A 24265-nucleotide genomic window follows, 5' to 3' on the forward strand; every position below is an offset into this window, starting at 1 on the left:
GTTCATCTGTGTGGAGCAGCAGAAAAGAGCGAGATCGGCATGGTGAGACAAGAGGCAGAACTGAACTGAGAAACCCCAGAAAAAAAACAATTTATATACAATCATGAACAATGGATCTTCACACCATTGGTATGTTTGGGTTTAATTTCTGTGAACGAATCTTTGCATAATTGCAACATGAGGAACTGTATTAAAGGGTTGCAGCATTAGGAAGGTTGAGAACCACTGGCACAAGGGGCTTTGAAATAAAACCAGAAGCAAACTGGGCCCTCAAAGTATAGGACCAAAATGGGTATATGTTTCCTGTGGCCTGATCCTGTGTCAGGAAACAAATCACATTTTTCTGTATTCGCAGCTCTCTAGACACTTTTCTAGTCAAGATGAGCAAGTGAGGAAATGGTGGGTCTTAAATCTTTAAGAAATTTTTTAACACATGAAAACTGGACAAGCTTTGATGCTCCACTCAGATCTGCACCAACAGTACAGACCAAGTAATGTATATGAGATTTTATCCATGAAATCACAAACTGGTCACTAGGTGTTAGGAGGAGCCTCCCCCTTTGGAATGGGGAGAACAAACAGCCACTTCAGTGCCTGTTCCTTCCAATTCAAATTAATAGGGCAGTAAACCCACCGGGCTATCAATATGCATTAATTTAATTTTCTCCATATTTTTCTACTGTTCTATGTTCTATGTTGCTTTGTTGTTATCACTTTATTACTGTTAAACTAAGTTATCTGTATTGTTTCTGTTTTATGTGAACCGCCCTGAGCCTTCGGGGAGGGCAGTATATAAATATAATAAATAAATATCTGATATAAAACAGGCATTTTTCAATCTTGCAAAGTTTGTCCAAGACTGACAGGAATGTTCTATTTATACATTGGTTATCAAATATCTTCCACCTATAGGAAAACTGCATTTATCCTTAGAAGCTTGTGCAGAAACTTTAACATATTTGAATACTTGTTGTTAGGTGCGAAGTCGTGTCCGAGCCATCGCGACCCTCTACCTACTACCCTATACCTACTAAAAAACAGGATATTTAGCAAGAGGAAATGAAACTATAGCTAAAAGTTTAAAGATAACATAGCTGCTTATTCCACACCAAGAAGTATTGGAATCATAATCTCCCAGCCTACCTACCATAGGCATTATACATTTTGGGACCCAAATCAGGTCGCACAAAGTAGCTTGGCAACCTAGATGCCAGATTGAGTCTTCCGTCCCTTTTAGTGTATTCTGGAAGAGGGAGATTCTCCATCAAGTCCTCAAACCTGAAAACAGAAAGTATTGTGTAAGATCCAGGAATGGGACGTAATATAATAGCACAATACTGACAATTCTTGTTAAATCATAGAAAAAGTCCAAGCAACATGTTTACCTTGTAGGCATCATGTCTCTGAAATCTTCCCCTGGAGGCCAGTCCTTTAGCTTCAGTACCATAGGCTGTCCATCATCTGCTCTCAGGCGTTCTGCAAAGAAGTAGTTTAACTTGGTTTGGATAATGTTCTCCCACTAAATTTGTCTTTCCTCTTAAATCTACAAACTAAGGGGGATAACTTAAGTCTATAATGGATAGCCAGTATGTTCTAGCAAGCCAGGGAAAATTCAAATCCCATATTAACCATGAAGTTCACAGGGAAGCTGATGGAATTAATATTTTTTTCAACTCACTTGTTTCACAGAACTACTATGAATAAAGATTAATTGATATACTACACAAAGAGGAAAGACAGGGCAGATGTGAAAAAAGCATATCCATATTGTCACGGAATAGACTTCAATAATGATCCTTGTATTAACACAAAATAAAGCTTGATATCAGAACCTATGAGGGGATAGTAGAAGCAGGTGGTATGGTGCCAGGGGAAATAAATCAGAAATGCTTAAGCAAAATCTGTTTACTGTAGAATTGGTTGCCTCTGAAACTATAAAAACTGTTGCAAATGAAATATCAGGTGGTGTTACACATAAAGGAGCAGACAGAAAATGTAAGAACTGATTTTACTGCTTTTAGTGAGGCACTTAAAAGGCTAGGGGCTGGGTGTGTACCTGTGTGAGGCCTTTTCAGTGGTTGTGCCTACACTCTGGAACTCCCTCCTCAATGAGTCTTACTTAGAGCTCAGTACCATTATTTTAGGTGCTAGGCAAGAGGCTCTATTGTCTCAAAACATTTAGAAACCGCCCCCTGCTCTGTTGACTAACCCACTGAGTGATGGCTTTATTGTATTTATAATTCACCTTATTCACTGGCTTTAGGCAGTATTTTTAAATGATCTTAATGCTTCATTAGGGTATTTCATCAACTCGTCCTTTATATGTTCTACTGCTAATGTTTCATCATGGATTGTGTTTTTTCTGACTTTTAAAGAATTGTGGTTTTACTGTTCAGTGCAAGTTGCTCTTAGTATAGTCACTGAGAGGTTGAACAAATACCTACAACAACAAAATGCTAATGTTAAAAATACATCCTACCCTAGTTTGGGAGGATGCCAATGCTTCCACTGCTTGAGGGGGTTTAAGAAGATATTTTCACACCAAGTTTTAATCTAGACATTCAAGCATGAGAGATCACTTACTAGAAATGACTTCAAAGCCATCCCAGAAGTCACGCACTTTCACATCTGAGATTATAGCACAATTCCTACAATTAACCAGATCTACATCTTGATCTCCAAATTCTTGGCTAAATGCCTCTGGTTTCCAGAGTTCAGGCTTCAGCTTCTTATGGACACCAGAAACTAGAACAGGCTGTGGAAAGATACACAATCAGAAGCCATCTAATCACCTTTCCTAGATAATCTTGGCCTTGTGTATTGCCTAACTAAAATAATGCTGTGTAACTATGTGACACACAAATGAAAAAGGACAAATGAAACCACAAAGCAACAGCTATGGCAAGAATGATGATGTTATCTGTTCAGTCATGTCTGACCTTCAGCAATTCTATAGGAAAGTCTTTGTCGTGCGTCCCTGTCTCTGACTGCTTCTTTTAATTGGTTCATGGCAAGCATAGAGGTAGATTGGGCAAGCTTGCTTTTACTCTTATACCACATAGCACTACCTACACAAATCTATATTCTGTGCACACAAAAGCTGGCTGTATAACTTAAATTAAATGTGCATATATTTACATATTTTATATAATTCTATTTATTATGTTAATCATGAGGAGGGCAAGCTAGTAATTCTGCTGCGCCAATTGTGACAATGGTGTGCACCAAACATTATAAGCAGTCCTGACCCAAAATTAAAACCCCCAAACAAATCACAATTCACATAATTGGGGCCCAGCTAAAATGCCACAAAACAGTGCACAAACTTTAGAGTTCCCCAAAGCTCTTCTTTAGAATGGATATTACAAAACAAAACAAAACAAAAAAAGGAAAAAAGGTACTTCAGACCATGATTTTAAAGGTCTCTTCTCACTGGTACTAAATGCGAAGGAACTCTGATAAATTTAATGCAAGGTTGCACTAAAGTTCCTCCGGGGAAGAGAGGGGGAAAAATGTTTCTCTGTGGGAATTACAAAGGCTTTTCCCTTGTCTCCCCTTTTCTAGTGTAACTTCCTAATGTGGAAGATTAGAAACATAAGAGCTGGATTTTAAATGCCATGAGTGGTGTGCTTGTGAAATGGAATTTATTTATTTATTTGTTAGCTTTATTCCTCCCTGCTCTCGGCAAGCCGGCTCATGGCGAGTTACATAAAAAAACAATAAAACTCCACATAAAAAGTTAGAACCGTCCATATCTCCATTACAAAATTAAAATTCAGTGGCAAAAAAATGCCTCCTCAACCTTATTTTCCTGCAGCTCCCACCTGGTGCCTCAGGGGAGAGTCCAGGGGTCCCATCATCCGGTAACTGTCTGACTTGGAGTGGCCCCTCAGATCTTCTGCACCTTAGCCTCAACTGAAGACCTGGTGGAAGAGCTCTGTCTTACAAGCCCTGTGGAACTGCAACAGTTCCTGCAGGGACCCTAGCTCTCCTGGAAGCTCATTCCACCAAGTTGGGGCAGGGCTGAAAGTTATTCCTCCTTGCCTTCCCCACAGCAACCTGCTATGCTCCCCAAACTGCAGCTCCTGAATACTGAGTGGAACCTTGAGGACAATGGGGGGGGGGGGAATGGGGACAGAGGTCTTCATTGGAAGAGGAAAATCAACAGGAATCTTGTGTAAGTGGATGCATCCTTCTGCATGTGGATGGAAAAATTTAAGATTCAACTTCTGTTATATCTGGACTAAACTGGTGGAGAATCAACAGGCAACCCCCCCCCCCAATATATATAACCCCCCAACTATATATATAAACTACCCTGAGCCGCAAGGGAGGGCAGTATAAAAATTTAATAAAATAAATATATGTAAGGCTTGAGGAAAACTGTTTCAATATATCTAATGAAGTATGTATACACATGAAAGCTTAGACCCAGAATTAAACTTTATTGGTCTTATAAGGGTACCACTGGACTTAAACTTTGTTCTACTGGTGTTTTTAGTATACTAAGTTCTGTTTCCAATACAAACTCTTAAGTCTACATCACATGTATGAACACACAATTCTTCTTGCGTTTCATAGAATTTAAGCCTGAATTAGTATTATGTAGTGTGTACAAAGTAGCGAGCTTTCTTGAAAAGCTCATGTAAGTATTGCCACACACAAAAAAATAATATGATCAAATTAACATTTTACCTGGCCCTGTTTCCAGCATTCTCTGAAGATCTTCCAATTGTTTTTGTTGCTGGGGTCATGCAGACACAGAAGCCTTCCATCGCAGAGCCAAGAATGGGAAGTGTGTGGGTCCAGTACATTTAATCCCATTACCATTTCTTTCACTTCCTTCTGAGTGTCAGGTAAATTGCTTGCTCGTTTAGTGGCATCAGACATCTTCTTGTTTTCTACCACTGAAGCAATTATTTGATCAAGGAAGTTGGGCAAACTGGCTTTGCTCTTGGTACCCTAGAAAACACAAATCCGCAGAGCAACTAAAACTTGGATGCCAAAAACTGTAATCACAGAAACAATCAGAGGGCCAAATTCCTCTTTCTACTGCAAAGACTTGGTAAGCAAAGGACCCTTGAGAATATGCACTATCCACAAAGCGATAGGGAGGCATTTAAAATGCACAACACGAAACAGCTAAACTGAGAGGTGTTCTGCTCCTTTATAGATGCCTACCAAAACTGACCTGTCAAGATCAGCTGCTTGGCGAGCTCTCTTCCCCTCTGCTTTTTCAGGCGCTGCCAGAAAAGGGGGGGGGCATTTAAACTGGCTGAATCATGATCTGGCCACCACTTATTTGACCCAATTAAATGCAGGGATAAGGCCAGGTACTTTTTGGCTTATTCAAACTGAATTGCCCATGCCTAGTGGTGACTGCAAAGGCTATGGAATTAGCAGAACAATCAACTATAGACCAGCTGGCATTATTTGCTGCATTGAGAGTCTGGTGGCCTCCATGTGGAGGATCTTGACCACTGAGCATTTATCCTCTGGGATTAGATCAATGCAAAATGATAGGTATTCCCTCAAGAGCAACTGATAGCCAGTAATAAAGTCCTGGTAATTAGCAATCTTGAAATTTAAGGCTGTCATAGAAAAAACTTTACGGTCTATGGCAGTGGTCCCCAACCTTTTTATCACCGGGGACCGGTCAACGCTTGACTATTTTCCTGAGGCCCAAGGGGGGTGTAGTCTTTTGCCGAGGGACATCACCACCTGAGCCCCTGCTCCACTTGCTTTCCCGCTGGCGCTCGACTTCCAGCAGCTGTGCAGTGCCATGCCGAAGGGGAGCCACAGCCATGGCAGCCGCTGGAGAACACCAAGGGTGAGAAGGGACGTTCGTCTGGCCTCGACCAGGGCCAGGGCCTTTTCAGTCCTGGCCCCAACCTGGTGGAATGAGCTCCCGGAGGAGCTAAGGGCCCTGTCAGAACTACCAACTTTCTGCAGGGCCTGTAAGACAGAGCTCTTCCGCCAGGCATATGGTTGAGGCCAGGGCAGAGCCTGGGTTCCATCCAATATCTCTAATCCATCGGCCAGTTTTTCTCTCCTCTCTCTCTTACAGAATTAATGTCTGACCTCTCTTTGAACAAGCGAGGAAAATGGGGAGAGTTATAGATGCCATCTTTTTATTGTAATAATGGGGTATTTATGGGGTTTTATGTGATTTTACTGTGATTTTATATTTTATTGTGAACCGCCATGAGACCTTTTGTCGAACGGCAGTATATAAATCCAACTATAAATAAATAAACAAATAAACAAATTTGTTTATTTGTTTAACATATAGTCTCAGCGCAGCCCCAAGACAGCAGCCAGGGAGGAGGATGAGGAGGAGCTGCAGCCCGGTACCGACTGATCCATGAACCGTTACCGGTCCCTAGACCGGGGGTTGGGGACCACTGGTCTATGGCATCCACTTTGCAACCCTCCTTGTTGATCGGTGTGAAGTGGGTTCCATAGTGATGCCTGGCCTGTACTTCCTTAGCCACAAGGGAAGAAAGTGTGTAAAAAACAATATCACCTGCAATCAGTCTGCTTCACCCTAAAGGCTGATCCTGTATTGAGCAGGGGGTTGGATTAGATGGCCTGCATGGCCCCTTCCAGCACTATGATTCTGTAAAGATTTTCACTCTTCCTGGATGTGGCTGGAATGGTAGATGGCTTCTTCCATAGTGTTGTGGCAATGTCACGGAAATTATCCAAGACCAGGAAAGCCTCTTGATTCAGTTAAGATCTGGATGTTTCTTCTCCAAGAGGGGGGGAGGAAGGTCTGGTACGAGCTCCTCCTCAGGATCCATAAAATGGGGGAATGGGTTATATGAAATCAAGATGGGATTATCCTCCAGAAGGACTTGCCCCTTAGATTTGGTGATTGGGCCTGATGCCTCAGAGCTATTCAGAGCTACGACACTGTAAGGCAAAGCCCCCTGATTTTCTCTCAAGGATTAATGTGAATACTAGTAGGCTTACTTCGCCTTGCAGGTATCCATTATTGGCCTCCCTGCCTACATCATCCTTATTGCTTTCAAGGAGAGTCAGGAATGTGGTAATTGGCTAATCATGGGAACCTGTGGTCAACTTTGTAGCCAGATGGGAGATAGGAGCAGTGTTATCTTCAAGGTTCCAGCAAATGAGTGCTCTGATTGGATATGAACGACCACCTGACTTCAGATGGCAAGAAACTATATCTGAGCCACAGGCAAGAGGAAAGCCATGCTAATTTTGTAATTCAACAGGATGGTGGCTCTGACCAGGACAGGCTCTGTTGAAATGGACACCTATGTAGAAAATGCTTGAGGTTTCTGCAGGCATTAATTTATTGGTCATTCCTGGCCCCAGGGAAGCGCGCCTGGCCTCGACTAGGGCCAACACCTTTTCAGTCCTGGCACTTACCTAGTGGAATGAGCTCCCGGGGGAGCTGTGGTCCCTGTGGGAGCTTCAAGTGTTCTGCAGGGCCTGCAAAACGGAACTTTTCCACCAGGTCTATTTTTGAGGCCAGTGTAGCAAGGAAGATCTGTATGGCCCCCCTCCCAGGATAGAGCAATGTGAATGGCAACTGCAGGTTCCATCTGTGCCCCTCTTCACACACCCCCCTTTATGAGACTTTCATTATTGGGGGAATGACAGTGTTGTGAGTTAGTGGCTTGTAATAAATTGAAATAATAATAAAACAAGGTTGCACTTACCTGTAACTGTTGTTCATTGAGTGGTGTTCTGTGCAGTCATACATGGGTTCTGCGGAATCGCAGGCCTGCTACAGAGAAAAGATTATCCAGTTTATAGCAAAAAAATTCTCCCAAGAGTGCTAGCCCCTCCCCTCATGGAGTGACTTTCCCGCCCAAAGACACATGATGTGGAAGGAGTTAGCACTCTCCCCCTCAGTCCTTCCCCTTGCCGCTTAGCGGGACAATCAATATGCAGTGGCCCAGCGGGGATGGAGGGAAGGTTGTGTGACTGCACAGAAGACCACTCGATGAACAACAGTTATAGGTAAGTGCAATATTGTTTTCACCTTCGTGGGTTCTGTGCAGTCCCACATGGGAGATCAGCAAGATCACTCACCGGTGGAGCTGGGATGGGCTAATCGCGGAGTATGGACCGCAACATTGCTTTCCCCACCGCTGTGTCCTTTCCCGAATCCACATCCAGAGAATACTGTCAAATAAAGGTGCTAGGCGTTGACCACGTCGCCGCCTTACAGATGTCAATCAATGGAAGATGAGCTGTAAACGCTGCCGAAGTAGCTTGAGCCCTTGTGGAATGTGCCGTCAGTCCCAGGGAACAATCCCTCCTGGAGACTGAATATGCATGATTGATTGCTCGCAGAATCCATCATGAAATAGTTTGTGCTGATGCAGCCTTGCCCTTCTTTGCACCTTGGTAGCACACAAAAAATGACTTGTCCTGCCTGAATTTTTTTGTTCTGTCCAAATAAAACAGTATGGACCTACGGATGTCTAGCGTGTGCATTTGCCTCTCGAAATTAGATGTGGGATGTGGAAAGAACACTGGTAAAGTCAGAGATAGACCCAAATGAAACTTTGACACCATCTTAGGCAGGAAGGAAATGCTACGATGTAGTATCAACTTATCTGTGAAAACCTATTAAAATGGAGGATCTGAGCAGAGTACTTCCAACTCCCCCACTGTCCCAGGTGACGTAACTGTGATTAAAAAAGCTACTTTAAAAGACAAAAAAGACAAATCCGTCATTGCTAAGGGTTCAAATGGTTTATGTGTAAGTCTTGATAAAATAAGGGATAAACTCCACTGGGGAATAACATGGGGAACAGGTGGGTGCATATTCTTCAACCCTTTAAGACAGTGGTCCCCAACCTTTCCGAGGCTGGGGACCGGCAGGGCATCGGGCGGCGCCCCCGCGGACCGCGCCCGTGCGGGCCACGCCCGCGGATCGGGCCGCACCCGCGGGCCGCGCCCACGCCGCGCCCGCGGATCGGGCCGCACCCGAGCCGCGCCCGCGAGCCGCGCCGCGCCCACGGATCGGGCCGCGCCCAGGGGCCGCGCCCGCGGATCGGGCCGAGCGGGCGTGGCCCGCACAGGCGCGGCCCGGCCCTGATTCCCTCTCCCCGCCTCCCGCAGTAAGAAGCCTCCCGGGCCGCAAACTTGCGGCCTGGGAAGTTTTTTACTGCGGGGGCGGGGCGGGGAGAGGGAGCCGCGGCCCGGTGCCGTGGCCTTTGCGGCCCGGCACCGGGCCGCAGCCCGCAGGTTGGGGACCACTGCTTTAAGAGACTTAGAATACACCGGGTGTGAAAAAACAGGCCTGCCTTCCACCTTATCGTGGTAGGCCGAAATAGCTTCCAAATAAACCTTGACCGACGAATTGGAAAGGCCTCTGTCTTTCAACTTTACCAAGTATGAAAAAACAATAGAAAGGGAGCATGAGGCTGGGATGTGCCCACGCCCCTCTGCCCAACGTGCAAACTTTGACCACTTGTTGTCTAGTCGATGGCTTGTGTGCTGCCTCTAAAACTTGCTCCACTCTGGTATCCCCTAGGCACACGCCCTCCACGCTGTTAGATGGAGTGGCTGTGGATTCGGGTGTAGGTGCTGTCCCCATGACAGAAGGCCCGGTTGGTTCGGGAAGTGCAGAATTCGACCCTGGGCTAGGCGGAAAAGGCTCGGGAACCATGTCTTTTGCGTCCAGTATGGGGTGACACAAATGCATTGAGTATGTTGCTCTCTCAGCTTTGCTACCATCCTGTTTATTAGCCTGAATGGCAGGAAGGCATAGAAAAGGGATCCCTTCCAAGATAGCAGGAAGGCGTCCCCCAGGAAGTTTGGGTCTGTACCCCCTCTTTGTTATTGTTAGGTGCAAAGTCGTGTCTGACCCATCACGACCCCATGGACAATGATCCTCCAGGCCTTCCTGTCCTCTACCATTCCCCAGAGTCCATTTAAGTTTGCACCTACTGCTTCAGTGACTCCATCCAGCCACCTCATTCTCTGTCGTCCCCTTCTTCTTTTGCCCTCGATCGCCCAACATTAGGCTCTTCTCCAGGGAGTCCTTCCTTCTCACGAGGTGTCCAAAGTATTTGAGTTTCATCTTCAGGATCTGGCCTTCTAAGGAGCAGTCAGGGCTGATCTCCTCTAGGACTGACCGGTTTGTTCGCCTTGCAGTTCAAGGGACTCGCAAGAGTCTTCTCCAGCACCAGAGTTCAAAAGCCTCAATTCTTTGACGCTCAGCCTTCCTTATGGTCCAACTTTCGCAGCCATACATTGCAACTGGGAATACCATAGCCTTGACTAAACGCACTTTTGTTGGCAGGGTGATGTCTCTGCTTTTTAGGATGCTGTCTAGATTTGCCATAGCTTTCCTCCCCAGGAGCAAGCGTCTTTTAATTTCTTTGCTGCAGTCCCCATCTGCAGTGATCTTGGAGCCCAGGAAAATAAAATGTCACTATCTCCATTTCTTCCACATCTATTTGCCAGGAATTGAGAGGGCCGGATGCCATGATCTTCACTTTCTTGATGTTGAGTTTCAAGCCAACTTTTGCACTCTCCTCCTTCACCCGCATCAACAGGTTCTTTAGTTCCTCTTCACCTTCTGCCATTAGAGTGGTATCATCTGCATATCTGAGGTTGTTGATATTTCTCCCTGCAATCTTGATCCCAATTTGTGACTCCTTTAATCCTGCCTTTCTCATGATGTGTTCTGCATACAAGTTAAATAGGCAAGGCAACAGTATACAGCCTTGCCAAACTTTCTCAATTTTGAACAAATCAGTGATTACATGTTCAGTTCTCACTGTTGCTTCTTGACCTGCATATAGGTTTCTCAAGAGACAAATAAGATGCTCTGGTATTCCCATCTCTTTAAGAACTTGCCACAATTTGTTGTGCTCCACATAATCAAAGGCTTTAGCATAGTCAATGAAGCAGAAGTAGATGTTCTTCTGGAACTCCCTAGCTTTCTCCATGATCCGGCATATGTTGGCAATTTGATCTCTAGTTCCTCTGCCTCTTCGAAATCCTGCCTGTACTTCTGGAAGTTCTCAGACCACATATTGCTGGAGCCTAGCTTGTAAAATTTTGAGCATAACTTTGCTAGTATGAGAAATGAGTGCAATCGTGCGGTAGTTTGAACATTCTTTGGCATTGCCCTTCTTTGGGATTGGAATGTAAACTGACCTTTTCCAATCCTGTGGCCATTGTTGAGTTTTCCAAATTTGCTAGCATATTGAGTGTAGCACTTTTACTGCATCGTCTTTTAAGATTTTGAATAGTTCAACTGGAATGCTGTCACCACCACTAGCTTTATTGTTGCTCAGACTTCCTAAGGCCCATTTGACTTCACATTCCAGGATGTCTGGCTCCAGGTCAGTAACTACACCATTGTGGTCATCAGGGATGTTAAGCTCGCTCTTGTATAGTTCTTCTGTACAATTTTGCCACCTTTTAAAATTTTCTTCTGCTTCTGTGAGGTCCCTACCATTTTGTTCCCTTATCATACCCATCTTTGCATGAAACATTCTCTTCATATCTTCAATTTTCTTGAAAAGGCCTCTGGTCCTCCCCATTCTATTGTTTTCTTCTATTTGTTTGCACTGTTCATTTAAGAAGGCATTCTTATCTCTTCTAGCTTTTCTCTGGAATTCTGCATTCAATTGGGTGTATCTTTCTCTTTCTCCCTTGCCTTTCACTTCCTTTCTCTCCTTAGCTATTTGTAAAGCTTCCTCAGGCAGCCATTTTGTTTTCTTGCATTTCTTTTTCTTTGGGATGGTTTTAGTTGCTACCTCTTGTACAATGTTGCGAACCTCCGCCCATAGTTCTTCAGGCACTCTGTCTATCAGATCTAATTCCTTAAATCTATTTGTCACCTCTACTGTATATTCATCGGGGATATGATTTAGTTCATACCTGAGTGGCCTAGTGCTTTTCCCTACTTTCTTCAATTTAAGCCTAAATTTTGCAACAAGAAGCTGATGATCTGAACCACAATCAACTCCTGGTCTTGTTTTTACTGACTGTATAGAACGTCTCCATCTTTGGCTGCAGAGCACATAGTCAATCTGATTTCTGTGTTGACCGTCTGGTGATGTCCATGTGTAGAGTCGTCTCTTGGGTTGTTGGAAAAGAGTGTTTGCTATGACCATTGTATTCTCTTGACAAAATTGTACCAGCCTGTGCCCTGCTTCATTTTGTACTCCAAGGCCAAACTTGCCTGTTATCCCGGTGGTTTTTTGCCTTCCTACTTTAGCATTCCAGTCCCCCATGATGATAAGCACATCATTTTTTGGTGTTGCTTCTAGAAGGTGTTGTAAGCCTTCATAGAACTGGTCAACTTCATCCTCTTCAGCAGCAGTGGTTGGAACATATACCTGGATTACTGTGACGTTGAATGGTTTGCCTTGGATTCAAACTGAGATCATTCTGTCATTTTGGGGATTGTATCCCAAGACTGCTTTTCCTACTCTCTTATTGATTATGAAGGCTACTCCATTTCTTCTGCGAGATTCTTGTCCACAGTAGTATACCTGATGGTCATCTGAATTAAATTCACCCATTCCTGTCCATTTTAGTTCACTGATTCCTAAAATGTCGATGTTCAGTCTTGTCATCTCTTGTTTAACCACATCCAGCTTGCCTTGATTCATGGATCTGACGTTCCAGGTTCCTATGGAATAAAAATCTTTACAACATCGGACTGTTTTTTTGCCACCAGTTACTTCCACAACTGAGCGTCCTTTCGGCTTTGGTTCAGTCGCTTCATTCATTCTGGTGCTACTCGTACTAGCCGTCTGCTCATCCCCAGTAGCATATTGGACACCTTCCGACCTGAGGGGCTAATCTTCCGGCGTCATATCGTTTTGCCTTTTGAACTTGTCCATAGGGTTTTCATGGCAAAGATATTGGAGTGGTTTGCCATTTCCTTCTCCAGTGGATCACCTTTTGTCAGAGCTCTCAGCTATGACCTGTCCATCTTGGGTGGCCCTGCACGGCATAGCTCATAGCTTCACTGAACTACGCAAGCCCCCTTGCCACGGCAAGGCAGCGATCCTTGAAGGGGGGTACCCCTTCTTAAGCAGTAGCAAATGCATTTGGTACCCCCTCTTAAGCGGTAGCAAATGCATTTTTTGTTTTGGTGGTTCACAAAAAGATCTATGGTGGGGTGTCCCCACTCTCGAAATATTGGTTCCAGATAAATGGAATCGAGGGATCATTCCTGAAGTAAATTCATGTCCCTGCTCAGGGCATCTGCCCAAATGTTTACGTCCCCCACAATACGTATTGCAGACAATGTGGTATGATTGTTTAGAGCCCAATGCCAGATCTTTACAGCTTCCTGACACAATCTTGCAGACTCTTGTCAACTCTGAAAAGAAAAAAAGAGCGTATCTTATTGCTCATAACTCTAAAATGTTAATGTGTAGTGAACGTTCTGATTCACTCCAGCTACCACTGGTGGAACAGTCCAAACAGTGAGCTCCCCAGCCTGTAAGTGATGCATCAGTATAGAGAATTAAATCCTTTTTTCTTAACCCCAGATTAATTCCCTTAGCTAAATTGGCAGCACAAGACCACTACGTAAGAGACTGGGCCACCGAGCGTGGAAGGGAAAACCGCTTCCAGCTGCTTACATTGTGCGGTTTACATACAGATAAAAACCAAAGTTGCAAAGGTCTAATTTTCAACCTGGCATTAGGTGTAATGGCCACTGTGAGGCCAAGTGACCCAGCACCATCTGAATTATGTGAATAGATTGACCTTGGAGATCTTAGATGCCAAGGCGGAGATACGACTAACCCGTGATGTCGGTAAATAAACCATACCCTCTTGTTCATTTAAAAACGCTCCTATGAATTCCAATGATTGTGAAGGGGTCAATTTGGACTTGTCAAGGTTAACCTTGAAACCTAGGGATTGTAAAAGTGACAATGACACAGACACGGAAGTAGAAATCTTTGCTGCTGAGCGGCCAACCAGGAACTAATCATCAAATTACGGGTAAATTTCAATTCCTCGCTTCCTAAGGCAAGTAACCACCACATTTGTGACTTTAGTAAAGATTCTGGGGGCCGATGCCAACCCAAATGGGAGAATCATAAATTCATAATGGTTACCCCCTGCATAAAATCTTTAAAACCTTGTACATACAGCATGAATAGAAATGTGGAAGTAGGCATCTTTTAAATCTATCTTGGCAAACCATAAACCTTTTGATAAGAGGGGAATCAACTCCGCCAATGAAAACATGCAAAACCGTATCATTGCAATATACTTATTTGGGGCTTGCAAATCTAAGATGGGTCTCTTCAGGTGCTGTTGGGTGGTTACGCCCTCCCCCTCTTTTACACCCCTGTTGAAAACAAGGGGCTGAAGAAAAATCCCTAAATCGAGATTCAAAATTCCTAAAAGCCCTAAAGCCTTGTGGCCTGCAAAAGGGAAGACCCCAACGCGTAGGCTTTGTCTGGGTAGAGGAAGATACACCAATACCTAGAGACTTGGCTTGTAACTTGTATCTCCTCATTTTTTTCGAGGACCTCATCAGTTTTTGAACTAAAAAGGTCCACTCCTTCAAATGGGAGATCCTCCACAGCCGACGATGTCAGAAGACAGGGTGGAACTTTTTAGCCAGGAGTGCCTGCGCATCACCACTGCTGTGCCCATAATTCTTCCCAGACAATCAACTGAATGCCGGGCCTTCTTTACCTGTTGCTTCACCAAGTCCTTGCCTTCAGTCAGCAAGGCTGCACAAAAGGTTTGTTCTTCAAGAAGAAAATCTAGAAAAGCTTTTAATTTCTCCCAAAAAACAGCCTGGTATCGGCTCATCAGGGTTTGTAAATTCACAACCCTGATGCCCATGGCTGAAGAAGAATAAATCTTCCTCCCCATGCTATCCAACCGTCTACCTTCCCTATCAACTGGGGCCGAATGTTTATTCAGTTTACCCTTTTCCGGGCAGTATGGTTGAGAATACTGACGAGGCCTTGGGATGATTGAACAGGAAACTGCAACCCTCGTCTTGCACCTTGTGCTCCATCTTTTTAGCCGGGGGGGGGGGGGGGCTGATGCAGGTAATTGCCAGACCTGCTCCAAGACCTCTGTCCCTCCTCTTATTAATGGGAGAGCTACAGACCCGCCTTCCGAGGAATACAGGAATTCCATTAGAGGATCTTCTAATTTTTTTAAGTTTACCTTATATTGCAAATTTAGGGCATTCACCATCCTAATAAGTTGCTGCGCGTAGGGTTTGTTGTCATCCGTGGGAGAATGAGCAACAGGCTCCCCTATCACAGCAGATGGCGATGGTAACATTTCATAGTCATGATCGTACATTGCATCAGATGTAGAGTCACTACCTAATCTTCGACGTAGAGAGCTTACTTCCTCTTCGGCAGGAAGCCTCGACAATGATGGAATTTGCGACGGAGAGTGGTTACGATGATGAGCGTCTGCTCTTTCACCAACAGGGAGCCTCAAGGACGTTGACGGAATCGGTGATGGCGAATGGCAATTAGGAAGTTCTTCGTCGTCTGTCTCGTCGACGAATGTCTTGCCGACACTGGCTGCATTGGCGACGGCGTATGACATCGATGGGGTCACGGGTCTACGGTAACTGCAGGTAAGTCTCTCATCGATGCTGAGAGTTCTTTTCCCCACCGCCTCCAAGAGGCTGGAACAAGCATCGGTACCCACAACTCCGTGGAAGATTCTGATGAAGAGAGGAGTCTCTTAGACCAGACAAGTCTGTCATCATCAGACCCCAACTGCAAACGCTGTCTTGATAAGGTTGGCAGCAAACGCTGAACTGAGCACGACAACATAACCCTGTCCTCGACAGCCACCTCCAAGCATCCACGTCGGCAAGTAGATGGCGATAATGATAATCTTCGAGACGAAGATCTCAGCCTCAATTTCTGTTCCGAACCCGAGTGAGGGTTCACAGCCTCATCGACAACGAGTGGCTCGGCCATCGACGTCGACTCAGTCAGTGCCGGCAAATCAATCAGAGAGCAACTAGCGGCTGAAGGAGTCAGTTCACGGCTTCTTGAACGTCCTCTCGACGTCAACCTTGGCAGCGAAGGTGAGGGCGAAATGACCCTTCTAGTTTTTTTCAACGTAGAAGTAGCTGAAGGGGAACGACCTCTGACTGGGACCACTGCCCTTTTTATTTTTTTTTCTTGGGTGGTTCAGAGACGGCCCTCTGTTGACTCAGCGGCCCGCTTGAAGTCTCAGAAGTAGAAGGGCCAGCTACTTATACAGGCTTTAGAGATTTTTCCCAGAGAGCGGCCTTTAGCCTCCTCGCTCTGTCATCCCTAGTTTTTGGTGTGAGTTTCTTGCATGAGGGGCAATTGAATGTAGAATGTCCCTCATCCAAACATAACAGACATGACAAATGGTTGTCTGTTTGTGCCATCTTGCAACCGCACTCTACACACTTTTTGAAGAGTGGCATTGAAGAAAAAACAGTAAATATTCCTTACTAGTAGAAATTTCTCCTCAGAAGGAACTGTGAAGGAAAAACACAGACCTAGCTGGCTAGCATCCTCCTCCTGTAGCGGCAAGAAAAGGACTGAGGGGAGAGTGCTAACTCCTCCCACATCACGTGACTTTGGGCGGGGAGGGGAGGGGCTAGCACTCTTGGGAGAATTTTTTTGCTATAAACTGGCTAAGTCTTTTCTCTGTAGCAGGCCTGCGATTCTGCAAAACCCATGTGTGACTGCACAGAACCCACTAAGATGAATAATAAATTGCACCTATTGGAACTGAACAGCCTCATTTATTAATTACTGTCCACAGTTTCTCTAGAAAAAATGGGAAAACAATTCTTTTCAATTTTGCCCATAAGAGCAACTACTTTGGTACCCAGTTTATTTCAGAGTTCAAGTAAATGTGCTGGTTATGACGTTTAAAGCCCTTCACAGTCTTTGATCCATATATCTAAAGGACCATCTTACCCCACATGTTCGCACCCACTAAATACTATCTTTGGTGTTCCACCTCCTGGCTTAAGGTGGCCCTCTTGGTATTGACCGGAGCCTGAACCATTTCCATTAGAGCCCTCCTCCATGGTGGAACAACCATCCTGACAAGGTTAGGGAAGCCCCTTCATTGAAAGTATAAAAGAACATTGCAACACTTAATTGCTCGTGTGGCCTCTTGAAGGACAGCAGACATTTGGGGGCATGGTAGAGGGGATACTCAGTTTTTTAAATTTTAACCTGTAATGTTTTAGCTACTTCTAAGCCAGCTTCTGCAAAGTGGAAAGACAGGATAGAAGTATTTAATTTATAAATAATTTTTCACTTTTTCCTGCAGCAAGCCAGGCCACATCCGGAAAGATGGCTGCTTATGGGAAATGAGAGCAGGGCCAAAGATTATATCAATCACAATTTAGGGCACTGTTCAAACCATGCTGCACATTATGGCCCTGAGACATCACAGTGAGGGGTGGTACATAAATTGAATGAATAAATGTATTACAATATTTAAAAATATATATATCCAGAGAAAATGCACTGGCAATACCAATTATTTACCCCATTGAATAATCTCTTTTTAAAAAGAAAATACTCTACTTCTGATTGTATAGGAGAAAAATTATTACTTACTGCAGAAGCTCCAGAAAATACAGGGGGAAAGGAGATTCCTGTATCAAGTGGTACCTGAGTCAGCTTTCCAGGCCCAGAATTAAGCAAATCACGAAGACTAGAACCTTCTGTTTTGTTGCTTGAGGCAATTGGACCCAGTAAGAGACTATTAAAAAGCTTTGGAGTTAGAGGGGAAGCCTTTGCGCTGGAGTTGAAGGAATCCAATCCAAAAGGTGACTGAGATTCTTTATTGAGCACTGACCTCAGTGATCCTGTGTCTGTAAAACAAGAGCATCCACATAGGGGAAAGACACTATTAAAAGCAGCCTTTGTCAACTTTCTCACACTTGAGAAACCCCTGAAACATCCTTCAGGGTTTGAGAAACCCCAGAAGTGGCCCATTTGTGCACAATATGGTTGGGAAGCATAGATCCAGTCATGGCCCCTCCCCTTCTCACTACCTCCAGGCAACTGGCCATTTTGGGAGGTGGTCAGTGGGTCAACATGATCATATATGGTCATATCACCCAATAAATGTTGAACAAATTTTAAGCATATATAAAAAATTAGCACCCACCCATTTGGGAAACCCTTCCAGGGAAGTCAAGAAGCCCCAGGGTTTTAAGAAAACCTGGTTGAGAAAACCTGATTAAAAGTATATCAACACAACAGCAATTATATAGTTGTATCTATAGGTTAAGCCTATATTAATTAGACCTTTTACAGCAACATCTGGGTTAAAGAAATGACTGTCTCAAAAATTTAATGAACAGAGATTACTACTGCTAATTTGGCTTGATTAGAATAGCAATTTTAAGACAAAAAAAGGAAAAAGGAAATATTGTAGGAATGTAATATATTATTGTTCTTTACAGTAGCTATTCCAACCAGCTTGAAAAAGAATGCCTGACTGTCATAGGGCCAAATATGACTTTCAAGAGCTTAGTTATGCTCCAGCTGCCATCACTTAAATCATAAGAGACTTTTTATTTTCTTATACCATAAGAGACTTTTTATTTTCTTATACTGGCAGAGTCAAAGTCTAAATAAATGACATGAGACTTTTTATTTTCTTATACTTAATTAAGCCACTGGATAGATTCTGTCTCTCCTTTGTTACAATTTTGGAATTGTCCACTTTTTCGTGCATCACTTAAATTAACTGGGACACAAAGCTTTGAGAATTCATACAGAATTTCTAACTCACTTCCAGATATAACTCACTCACATGGCAGCTCACTGAACACATTAAGAGAAGTCAGCCATAACAATGTATCAATGTGCAATCCAAGCAAGTTGTCATCAAACCAACTTGTAGCTTCCACACAAGTCTCAAGCTTGTTTAAATCTTACTTATTTGGTCTGAGGAAGTATTTAAAGTACAGTGACTACTAACAAAAGCAAAAATGAGTTCAATATCTCAATGCTCTCCATGTACAGTATACATCAATATGCATATTGACATCAATATGCAGATGACACCCAGCTCCTCCTCCTGATGGATGGCCGCCCTGACTCTCCCCCAGAAGCATTAGCCAGCTGCCTAGAAGCAGTGACGAGATGGCTCAAGCAAAGTCGTCTGAAGCTCAATCCTTCAAAGACAGAGGTCCTGTGGCTGGGTAGGAAGGGCTCATGTGAGGAAGTGCGCCTGCCTGGCCTGGATGGTGTGCAGTTCTCTATGGCTCACTCCGCCAGGAACCTAGGCGTGATTCTGGACACTTCCCTCACAATGGAAGCCCAGTTCACAAAGGTAGCGCGGCTGGCATTCTACCACCCCCGCCAAGCCACTAGCGCCCTACTTGGCCCCGGAACACCTAGCCACAGTGATCCATGTGATGGTCACCTCTAGACTGGACTTCTGTAACTCGCTCTACGCAGGCCTGCCCTTAGTCTTGACCCAGAAACTACAACTGGTTCAAAATGCAGCGGCCAGGATCCTCACTGCAACACCGTGGAGGTCCCACATCTGGCCCATTCTCCATCAACTGCAATGGTTGCCAGTTGAACTCCGGATCAGACTAAAGGTTCTGGTAATTACCTTCAAGGCCATACGCGGTCAGGGCCCAGTGAACCTGAGGGATCGCCACCCTGCCTATTCCCCCAAAAGAGCCCTGCACTCCACTGCTACCAACCAGCTAAAGGTGCCTGGCCCTAAAGAAGTCCTCCTGGTCTCAACCAGGGCCAGAGCATTCTCTGTTCTGGCCCCCACCTGGTGGAACGAGCTACCGGAGAAGATCAGAGCCCTGATGGAGCTTAAACAGTTCCACAGGGGCTGCAAGGAGGAGCTCTTCCGCCAGACATTTGGTTGAGACCAGATATATATACCCAACAGCGACCAAAGGGCCCCTGCTCCCCGCCCCCCCCCTCAGAACACCACCTATACACTCTGGACCTGTTTGTATGTTGCAACGTTGTATTGTTTATTGGTTATACAATTATAATGTTATATGTTTACAATTATTAGTTATTATTGCACGGTTATTCAAATGCTTCATAGACTGTTCCATGTATTGTTCTTATGTTATTATGTAAACCGCCCTGAGCCCCCAGGGAGGGCGGTATATAAATATAATAAATAAATAATAAATAAATAAAATAAATATACACTAATTTTCAAGCAGTCATAGCAATTTCCACCTCCCATCACCCTTGAATCCATTATGTGATAATAACAGTTGTGAAATATATAAATGTATACTGTACATATGTAAAAATTCAGCCTAAATGTGATAAAACAGGGTTGCACTTACCTGCAACTGTTGTTCATCGAGTGTTATTCTGTGCAGACACACATGGATTCTGCGGAATTGCAGGCCTGCCTCGGAGAAAAAACTAGCCCACTTAAAGCTGTGCTTTGCCAACAGTGCTTGCCCCTCCCCTCACAGGGTAACTTTCCCGCCCAAAGTCACGTGATGTGGGAGGAGCCAGCACTCTCCCCTTGCCACTTAATGGGCGATCACTAAGCCGTAGCCCAACAGGGATGGAGGGAGGGTTGTGTGATTGCACAGAACACCACTCGATGAACAGTTACAGTTAAGTGAAACACTGTTTTCATCTTCGTGGGTTCTGTGCAGTCCCACATGGGAGATTAGCAAGATCACTCACCATGGAGATGGGGTGGGCTATGAGCGGAGTACTGATTGCAATACCACTTTCCCAACCACTGTCTCCTTAGCAGTATCAATCCAGAGAATAATGGCATACAAAGGTACCCGGGGTTGATCAAGGGGCAATCTAACTTTGACAGTTTGTATGCATGTACAATCCATCTCAAAATTGTTTGAGATGCTGCTGCTTTACCTTTATTGGCACCCCGAAAGCACACAAAGTGTTTTGTCTTTCCGAAATTGCTGTGTACAGTCCAAATAAAAGAGAATAGACCTACACACGTCTAGAGTGTGCATTTGTCTCTCAAAATGCATAGGTGGGTTAGGAAAGAAAACCGGTAGTACCAAGGATGGTCCTAAGTGAAACTTGGAACTCAACCTTTGGTAAAAAAGCAACACTAGGTCGTAACACAACCTTGTATCTGAAAACTTGTAGAAAGGGATGCTCCATTGACAAGGCTGCTAGCTCCCCCCCCCCCCCGATGTGCTGAAGTAATTGCAGTCAGTAAAGCCACTTTAAAGGATAAAAGAGACAAGTCTGTTGTTGCCAACGGTTCAGAAGGTTTTGGGTGAGGGAAGAGAGAACCAGGGACAAACTCCATTGGTTAACCACAGGAGAAACAGGAGGAAACAAATTTCTCAAACCTTTAAGGAACATTCGTAACATTGGATGTGAAAAGATCGGTTTGCCATCCACAAAATTATGATAAGCCGAAATGGTAGCTAGGTGGACCTTAATAGGTGAATTTGAAAGTCCTGATTCCTTTAATAAAGTAAGGTAAGAAAGGATCTCAGCAACCTTACAGGACCGTGGATTGTGCCCTGTAGAAAAAGACCATCACTTAAACTTCTTCCACTTGGCAGAGTAAGAGTGGCAGGTAGAAGGTCTCCTGGCTGCCTCAATATGTGACTGACTGAAAGGTCACTTAAGGATGTATTCTCCAAGCTGTGTGATGAAGGGGGCATGGGTCGGGGTGGGGAAATGTCCCCCAATGCAGTAGGTCATCCTGTTCTGGAAGGTGTAAAAACCTGCCTTGGGCTAGGCGGTAGAGTGAGGGAAACCACATCTTTTGGGTCCAGAATGGTGTTATCAATATGTAGTGTGTGGCTTCTGTAATTAGTTTGGCCACTACCCGGGAGGGAAGGCAAAAGGAGTTTTCCCAGCAGAGTAGGAAAGCGTCTCCTAGAGAATTGGGATCCACACCACTCCTTGAACAGAATTGGTGACACTTTGTGTTGGCCGCCGTAGCAAAAAGGTCTATTGTGGCCTCTCCCATCTTTGGAAAATAGGGGTTAGGTATTGAGTGGCTAGCAACCACTCTTGTAACTTGTTGACATCCCTGCTCAGAGCATCTGCCCATATGTTTTGATCCCCCACAATGTGAGCTGTTGTTAAAAGTGTGATTGCCCAATTCCAAATTTTTATGGTTTCTCTGCACAAGGCGAGAGACCTGGTGCTGCCTTATTTCCGAATGTAGTACACTGCGGCTATGTTGTTGGTTGTTACCAGCTCCCGTTTTCCTTTCAGAACATCTGAAAAAGGGAGAAGAGCATATCTTATTGCCCGTGTTTCTAGAAGATTAATATGTAGAGATTTTTTGTGAATTGCCCATCTACCGTGTACGGAACGTGTCATGCAATGTGCACCCCAACCTATTAGGGAAGCATCCGTATACATTATCAATTCCTCTTTTTGAACCCCCAATGGATTCCCTTTGAAAGGTTCATTGGATCAGCCCACCATAAAAGGGAACATAGAACTAGCCTTGGAATAGAGAGACGTTTCCATCTACTGACAATATGAGGTTTACACACAGATAGAAACCATAGCTGAAGTGGCCTCATATGGAGTCTGGCGTATGGGGTAAGTGCTGCAGTAGATGCCATGTGGTGAGCTCCCCCTCAATGGCAGTCTTCAAGCAAAGGTTGGATACACACTTTTATGGATGCTTTAGGATGCTTTGGGCTGATCCTATGTTGAGCAGGGGGTTGGACTAGTTGGCCCTATGGCCTCTTCCAACTCTGTGATTCTGTACCCCAATAGAGTTCGAATCTGGAGAACAGACTGGTGTCTGAGTGCTCTGGCTTTCCGCGCTAATGTGCTAACCCTTTCAGGAGTAAAAACGCCATGTTTCCATTTCCATCCAACAAAGCCCCAATAGGCGTTAAGTGAGATTTATCCAAATTAATGTTAAACCCCAAGGAACACAAAAGGTCCACTGAAGGTGACACAGCGGACAGGACTTCCCCTTGAGAATAGTCAACTAGTAACCAATCATCAAGGTACGGATAAAGTAAGACTCCTTGTGTGAGAAGGTGTGAGACTATTACGTTTGTAACCTTTGTGAAAAGTCTCGGGACAGATGCCAAGCCAAATGGGAGCACTGTGTATTTATAGTGCAAATCTGCTGTGCAAAATTGCAAATATCGGGTACAGGCCGCATTAATGGAAATATGAAAGTATGCCTCTTTCAGGTCCACCTTGGCAAACGGAAGTCTCCATTTGAGAGGAATAAGTTCAAATAAAGAAAGCATACGAAAATGTTGCACCAATATAAATTCATTTAGATTTCTCAAATCTAAACTAGGTATTTTCCCACCTCCCTTGTCCACAAGAAAGTACCTTGAGGAAAAACCTTGGGAGGAAGGGGAAGGTCCCAGGCACCTAATAGCATTTTTATTCAAGAGCACATTAATTTCATTAAGAAGGTCAGGGTCCTTCGAATCCCAATCTAAAGGTGGAGAATTAAAAGCAGATATATCACTAAATTCCAAATAATAACCCGTCTTTATTATTGACATAACCCATCCACTCTGGGTTACTGAAGACCATGTGTCAATATAACACGCCAATGTGCCAACAGGGCAATGTGACATCATTAGTCATTGTGACTGTGTCCCTATCTGGTGCCTGTTGGCGATTCCTGGCTCCCCTTCTCCTCCTCCTGCCTGCTGTTGAAATCTGGGGACAGGGGAAAAATCCCAAGTTCTATTTTCAAAGCACCAGGACCTAAAAGGCTGGGAGCAGTATAGGGGATGGTTCCACTGCCTAGGTTGGGCTTGAGAAGGTGTGGAACCTCCAATGCCCAAGGATTTAGCCTGGAGTCCGTATTTCCGCATCTTTTCTAGGATTTTGTCCATTTGTGGACTAAAAAGGTCATTCTCATCATAAACCGTCCAAAGCCAATTGGATATCAGCTGGGAGGGTGGGAGATTTTGGCCAAGAGTAACGGTGCATAACAACTGCCATGGACATAATTCTCCCTAGGCAATCTACAGCAGTGGTCCCCAACCTTTCTGAGGCTGGGGACCGGCAGGGGATTGGGCCGCGCCCGCGCAGCGGGCCGCGCGCACGCCCGCGAGTTGCGCGGCCTGGCCCTGATTCCCTCTCCCCACCCTCCTGCAGTAAGAAGCTTCCCGGGCCGCAAGCTTGCGGCCTGGGAAGTTTTTTACTGCGGGGGGGGGGGGGGCGGGGAGAGGGAGCCGCAGCCCGGCGCCATGGCCTTCGCGGCCCGTCACCGGGCTGCGGGCCGCAGGTTGAGGACCACTGATCTACAGAATGCCTAGATGTTTTAACTTGTTGCCTTGCTAATTCTTTAC

At 44.8% G+C, this 24265-nt stretch overlaps 1 protein-coding gene across 8 annotated transcripts in view; it reads right to left on the reverse strand.

Moving 5' to 3' along the window:
* Nucleotides 1-24265, reverse strand: part of KDM3B (lysine demethylase 3B) — a 97405-nt gene that overhangs the window by 10229 nt on the left and 62911 nt on the right. For all 8 annotated transcript variants that reach the window (XM_077326135.1, XM_077326134.1, XM_077326133.1 and 5 more), the window contains 5 exons: nucleotides 17580-17836; nucleotides 4696-4962; nucleotides 2584-2755; nucleotides 1386-1476; nucleotides 1148-1278 (listed from right to left, as the gene is read on the reverse strand). In XM_077326135.1, the coding sequence (XP_077182250.1) occupies nucleotides 1148-1278; nucleotides 1386-1476; nucleotides 2584-2755; nucleotides 4696-4962; nucleotides 17580-17836 (918 nt within the window). The remainder of the gene's footprint in view (nucleotides 1-1147; nucleotides 1279-1385; nucleotides 1477-2583; nucleotides 2756-4695; nucleotides 4963-17579; nucleotides 17837-24265) is intronic.

Source organism: Paroedura picta, chromosome 3 (genome assembly GCF_049243985.1).
Source record: "Paroedura picta isolate Pp20150507F chromosome 3, Ppicta_v3.0, whole genome shotgun sequence".
Classification (NCBI taxonomy): Eukaryota; Metazoa; Chordata; class Lepidosauria; order Squamata; family Gekkonidae; genus Paroedura; species Paroedura picta.